The following is a 6,796-nucleotide window of genomic DNA, read 5'->3' on the forward strand; positions in this document are numbered from 1 at the left end:
GCCAAAATCCAAAACACACCTTAGATCGTGGGCCGAAGACAATAAATAAACACAATAGAACTACATTTTAGATTTTACATTTAGATTTCATATTTTTTGCATGTTTAAAATCTGAAATTTGCCTCTGTGATGTAGGCGGGACGGAGTAAGCCTGCTCTCATTTCCTATCATCTCTTTGTTTATTTGCTCTCCCGCTAGTTTACAGCTTTACACTGTTGCTATACATTTTTTTCTGGCGCGGTGTGTCTCTGTTTTCAACAAAACTGCAGAAATTAACCCTGAAACCTTTTCCAACTGCAGGAGTCGCCTTGCATTTCCACCAACAACCGCTGGGTGGCGACAGACATAAGCCACTCCCTGCACGCTCTCAGCAGAAGAAGACGGGAATTTACGAAAAAAAGGCATCATTAGCTTCGCCGCGTCAGATTATTAGTCAATAGCAAAAACACAGTAAAAGGACTGACAGGTGCGTTTGTTTTCAGTATTACGAATCGGTGCTAGTTGTAAATAATGCATATTTGTCCGTCGTTTATACTTTAAAGCCTCTTTTGCAACGCTGATAATGCTGAAAATGAAGCTACCGATGAGAACGGGCGAGGAAGGGGGCGACGAGACGCCTGAGGACGACTCTTTGGATCCATCGGAGCCCCGACACGCTCCCACGACGACACCTTCCTCCCTGGTCTACGAGAGACTGCAGGAGCCCCCGGGGCCGGGTATCCACGCAACGCAACTGGACAAAGAGACCGTTTTCGAGTGGTTCGGCCTACATTCAAACCCCGCTAAGCGGATCGAGTTCATGTGCGGGCTGCTACATATGTGTCAACCCTTGGAACTCCGGTTTTTGGGATCTTATTTAGAGGATCTTGGTAGGAAGGACTACCACGTTTTAAGAGATTACGAGTGTCGAGCGAACACCCCGGGCGAGGTGGGGATGCTGACAAATGTGTTGGACCCGGTGGTGCGGTCCAAACTCTTGGTCTTCCTCTCGCTGCTCGGGTCTGACAACAGGGAATGTGCTGGAATACTCTCCCGGGTGCTGAGCAATGTGGACCTGGCCCTGTTCTACAGAAACTATGACTACTCCCTCCCTCCGTTCAGGGACCCTCTCCCGCAGGCTTTCTACCCTCCGTATCGGGAGGGGACCGCGTTCGGGCAGCCGGAGAAGCCCTGCGAGCTCCCCGCCAGCGACACCGCGGCGGAGGCGCTGGAACAGCTGGCGCTGCTCTTCACCATGGCCTCGCTTCACCCAGCCTTCCATTTCCACCAAAAGGAAGTTGTCCGCGGGCTGCTGGAGAAAACCGAGCTGTTGCTGGAGGGGGAGAGGCGGCAGAGGCAGCTCAGAATAAACGCCCAGACGCCGACGACGGTAAAACTAGCAACACTGGCAGATTTTCTTTAGAGACACACGGATAACTTCTACGTCTCGTCGTCAGGTGGTCGTCAGGCAAATAATGTACTAATTAAAAATGCACAACTATATTGTATATACATGTATTTTTGAGCCAAATCACATTTTAGGCAGAATTTTAAAGGATTTGAAATCGGAAACGTTCCTAAAATTAGAAGCAGCTAGCGGCTAAAGCTAGCAGAGTTAGCTAACCTGGAACAAGCTAGCTACCTCCAGGAGCTAAAGCTAAAGGCTGGAGTGGCTCACGGTCACGGGTGCATGTGGTCATTTTGAAGGTTTCAGACAGGAGTCGCCTACTAAACTCGTTATTTCAGAAATAAAATCACGAATTCCATTATTCCAAGTTACTTTAAACCATATAGTATTGTAGTGCTAGTTAAAGTTTGGTTTCTCACCATGAGGAACTCCAGATATTTCTAAAGTATGAGGCTGGCTTCATTGGGTTAGTGCAGGGCTCTGCAACCTTTAACACTCGTTTAGTCCAGTTTCTTACCGACCAAAACCCAGCATGAGCCAAACAGCGTGTGACCGTTAAGTCATTCATTTATAAAATATAGATTTTAAAGATTAACTTAAATGAAAATTGTATTTTTGTTGTTTTAAACAACATTTTAAACAGCATTTTTTTCCTCAAAATTATGGCCATAATGAGAACAATATAATCTTGTGAGGGGCTTTAAGCTAGTGGGAGAACATGTAAACAAAGAGATGATGGGAAATGAGGGCAGGCTTACTCCGCCCCCACAGCTCGGAGGCCAATTTCTGATCCTGCTACTCTGCAGAAACTGTCCCAACGAAGGGCAGTTTTTATTTATTTATGGCTAAAACGTCAATCATAATTAAAAGCCTACTAAGAACGTTTTTATAATAACTTTTTATAAAAGTTATTTGGTTTATAATAGCTTTTATAATCCATGAATAATAATAAGATGAGCGAGTCTCTAAACATCTACAATAAATGACTTATAACTGGGTTGTATTTTTCTACAAAATCAGCTTTGACTTATTTTTTTGTGCCAGCAACACGTCCAAGTTCCTTTGAAAAAAAATCCACCCTGTGTCAAAACAATCTCCTGCTACATTAGATTAACTTGAATAAAAAAAAAAATACAAAAAAAGTAAACTTGGTATTTTCTATTTTCATGGATGGCGATTGAGCCCTTAACTGTCATTTATCCAGTTGTCTGAAATATCCAAACATGAATGACAAAATTCAATGAACTAAATTAATCGGAACTACAAACCCAATATTTATTCAAATGGTGTCCTTTGTTTTTTTCAAAGCCAAAGAGCCACAATGGAGGGATAAAAGAGCCTCATGTGGCTCCGGAGCCTCAGGTTGCAGACCCCTGGGTTAGTGTTTCTGTGTTTTTTTTCCTTCATGATCAAAGTTAGAATTTTACATTGAAGTACTTGATTATGGGCTAGTGACATAATCTTTTTAAGATGTACTAATACAGAATCATCATCGGATAGAATAGCAATATAGAAAAAATATTATTCAGTTACAAATTTTAATGCATTTTTACTACAGTTGTTGGATTTATTAGTTAATTCTGTGCATAATCCTTTGTAGTTTTTATCATAGCCTTTTGTTTACCTTTCACCTTGTTATATAAATATGTCAGATATTAATACAAAAATACAATGAAGAGTAATTGGCTTTTAAAAAGCTTTATAGTTTGGAACTGGATTTTAAAAGCAATTCAGACATTACTAAGTTATTACTTACCATTACTTGTTTTTTTTTTAAACAGTGAAAACGACATCAGTGATTTTATGAAGTAAAAACTTAAGAAAATAAACATTTTACAAAGATTATTTATCTATTCACTGTGTTCTGGTAATGGAAAAAAATCAAATAAAATTGTTCAAAATACATTAAGGTCTATATTTGCCAATCTAGTGAGCGTCAATGCTCAAGTCTGTAGGTTTTAGAAATTAATGTAGACTCGGACAGCTTTCTACACTGACAAGCCCACTATATAGTGCACTTAGCAGTCCCAAAATGCCTTTTGCTCATTTAAACATATTGCTTAATTGAATGACAGCTAAACTGTAAGTCTGTCAGAGGTCAGTTTTATATATCGTGTAATTAAAATTAACCACATGTCCAGTACCCCCCCCCCTCCCCCCATATATTTCTGGATTTGTTATTAGGTCAAAGCCTAGTTGTGTGCAAATCTGATGCTTTTTATTAACTAACATATTTTGCTTTCTTTAGTTTGCTTCTAAATTTGTTTTTTGTGGGTTTTTATCTTTAACAGTTGGTTTCTTTCCCTTGACACGTCTCTAGTTGACAGCAGACCTGTAACACAACCACCACAATTCTCTGTTCTACATGCTTTTTGTCTTTAATTTCTCAAATTCTTCTTAATGTTTCAATTGAACAGCTTATATCATTACATCCTAAAAGTATTGAAGCCAAATGGATGAACCCTTTCACGTTGTAGACCAACTAAATGGAAACCTTTTATGGCCTTTTATAGACGAGGGTCATTTGGACTACAAGTTATGTTGACTTTTTTTAAACAAAACAGTTGCAGTGAAATGGAAATGATACATTAATTGTTTTGCCTTTTTTCATGTATTACAAGTAATATCATCATCGCAATATTGATCACTAATATAACAAGTTTTCTTCAAATCCTGCTTGTTGTAAGAGGAAAATGAAAACGAGATAAGAAGCGTTCTGCAGTTTTTACAAACATCTAAACCTAACTGTAGTAAAGGTTTGGTTAAGTTTTCTGATAGTCAAACCCTTATTTCAGTCAATTCTGAACTAACTCATGTTGTTGTGGTCTCCAGGTGGGTCAGCAGGAGGACTACATGCCCTCGGTGCAGGGTCTGGGAGAGTGCACAGCCTCCCACGCTGCTTGTCAGACCCGACGGCCCAGCCGGTGGGCAGCACAAAGAGAAGGTGAGCAGAACTGTTGGTAGTTTTGTCCTGGAAAACAGAAATCATGAAATAGAAGTCCACCAGATGAGCATTTCAGTCAACTTGAATGAGAACTCTTGTTTGCCATTGCAGCAGTTCATATCGAAGGGATTGTGCTCAGGAGCGTCTCCCGGACCGGAGCCGACAAGGAATACAACTTCGAGGTCAGTAAACTGGACAGTTTAAACATCAAGCGTGTTCATATCCACACTGACAAGACCTTAAAATCCACAAAACCCAAAGAAAAACTCAACATGTCACCAGACCAGGAGAAAGAGGAAGAAGTATAGCAGTATAAAGCAGAATAATAATACATACTCGCCTAGTTTTTCCTGGTGTGACTGCAGGGTCCCCAGTCTGTGCGTTCCACGTTAAAACCAAAAGACAACCCATGACAGATCTGAACAAATTAAAGAAAGTCTGAACCACTGACGGTATATGAAAACTGGAGCGAGTGAGAGTGATGTCCCACTCCAACCAAATGAAATCAGTCAGTTGCCATTTTGAAACCAGAAATCACCAGTAAGCAGTGATTGGTTTGAGTCAGGATCTCTGTGGAACAAATAGGAGATGCAGACAGATCTTATGCTCCTGACCGATGATCTGTCTGCGTGAACTGCATCACAACAACAAAGCTGCAGTGAAAGTGAACCGTTTCAGAGCCACTGCTGAACTTGAGGTGCGCCTGACTCATTTACAGGAGGATAGATGTCTTCAGCCAGATGGACATGGAGAGGCTGAGTGTCCTTTTGGCATGAATGAGCTTTGACTGTTGAGCCAACAGCACTCCCAATATTCAGCCATCCTCCATCTGTTTGTGCTGTGAAAAAACACAAACAAATGTTTATGTCAGATGGGTTTGCTTCATGGCTTAAATAACACATTTGGTATTCTTCCATAATTCCTCGTAATAGAAACTGTATTGAGTTAGACTTTGTATTAATTATGCATCAACACGACACCAGAGGACAAAACAAGCCGGCTTCCTGACAGACGGAGTTAAGTTTCCTGACAAACATGATGTTGATTCATCAACAACAATGAAAGCAGAAATATGAGGGTTCATATTTGTGTCATATTTTAGAAAATAAAGTTATCGTTTTTATGCATCTAGTTAGTGAACCCAAGTAAAAAATTAAATTCACTGTATAACATTAAGGGGCTTTAAAATGTTTTATTCCAGAGTGTTAATTGTTGATATTTTGGTGTTGAATGTCATCAGTGTCTAGTTTGTGGGAGTAACTCGATACAAACACAACAATAAAGAATAAAAACAGGGAAGTGGCGCCTTGAAGTCCCACTCCAACCATATTTTGATCCATTTTTAAGGCATTCCCAGTGGTCTTTTAATTCTGATTATGCCATTTTTAGCCAAAAAAACTGTTTGGTTTTCTACCTAGTTGTGCACAGAGCAACCCCACCTCCCCTTCCCCTCTCTATTATTGAGGGCTTGAAACAGGGAGTTTGCGTCTCGCCCAGCGTGTTTTCTACGCCACAAATACGATCTTTTTCAGACAGCATTTTGTCATCTCTATTCACGAAGATTAAAATAAAGAAATCTGCAGAAACACAATTTTGAGCTGAATTTTCCTAATATTTGTCCTCCTTTATCAGAAAAATGCACAAGAACATGTTAAAAACAGAATTTTCATGTTGTCATGACGTCATATAATTGATTGGAAGATTTTTCTAAAATTATTAATTTTATATTATGATTTTAATCGTCGACTATATTTAAAAAAATAATTTTTTCATAACTCCTTTTAGGTTTCAAATTCTCAGCATCTCTTTTTTTCCATCTACGAAAAACACTTGATGGCTTTATTTTGAAAGTACACTTCCTGTTTGTGCCACTCGGCTTGTTTAGTTTATGTACTTAAAATCCAAAATTTTTCTTCCATTTTTAACAGTAATTACTAATTCAATAATTAGATTGTCAATTGGCAATCTGGGATGTCACAAATATTTGTAGTTGTTATTCCTGTAACAGATTGTGGCTCTACACAAGTGTTGCTTTTACCAATAGTTGTGTACACTTTGACTTTGTGGATGCTGAGATGTGTAATTTGGTCAAATGTCACTAAAGTAAACCATGTCAGGATATTTCAGTGAAATGAGCTTAAAGTTTGTTTTCTTTCTCCAGATGTTGTTGATGCCTTAAGGCTTTGTCATGGAGCAAACACACCGCTTTATTACCTGATCACATTCATTTCCAAATGCTGACCAAAACCTCAAACTCTTTAGAGCAGAACTTATGGTTCTGAGGATGTTGTTTTTTCACCTCATTTTCTGTGAGGGTTGTTTGTGATCTTTCACCCCAAACGGTCCACAAATCCCTGCGTGGTGATGAAGACCTCCTCTGCTGTGTTTCAGGTGAAGTGGTCTGACTCCTCCTCCAGTCGTGTGACCAAAACCCACCATGAACTCGAGAACTTCCTTCTTAAGGT

General features: G+C 39.6%; 1 protein-coding gene across 3 annotated transcripts in view; it reads left to right on the forward strand.

The window, feature by feature from the left end:
- Positions 1–308: 308 nt before the first annotated feature.
- zcchc2 (zinc finger, CCHC domain containing 2) overlaps positions 309–6,796 on the forward strand; it is a 19,560-nt gene continuing 13,072 nt past the window's right edge. Inside the window, exons 1-6 of one of the 3 annotated variants that reach the window (XM_024279875.2) lie at positions 309–466; positions 543–1,369; positions 2,696–2,764; positions 4,220–4,331; positions 4,443–4,513; positions 6,723–6,794. In XM_024279875.2, coding sequence (XP_024135643.1) covers positions 563–1,369; positions 2,696–2,764; positions 4,220–4,331; positions 4,443–4,513; positions 6,723–6,794 — 1,131 coding nt within the window. In that variant the 5' untranslated portion in view covers positions 309–466; positions 543–562. Of the gene's footprint in view, positions 1,370–2,695; positions 2,765–4,219; positions 4,332–4,442; positions 4,514–6,722; positions 6,795–6,796 lie in introns of all 3 variants that reach the window. The other 2 variants (XM_024279874.2, XM_024279876.2) reach the window with 2 other exon arrangements.

Source organism: Oryzias melastigma, linkage group LG20, assembly GCF_002922805.2.
Source record: "Oryzias melastigma strain HK-1 linkage group LG20, ASM292280v2, whole genome shotgun sequence".
Classification (NCBI taxonomy): Eukaryota; Metazoa; Chordata; class Actinopteri; order Beloniformes; family Adrianichthyidae; genus Oryzias; species Oryzias melastigma.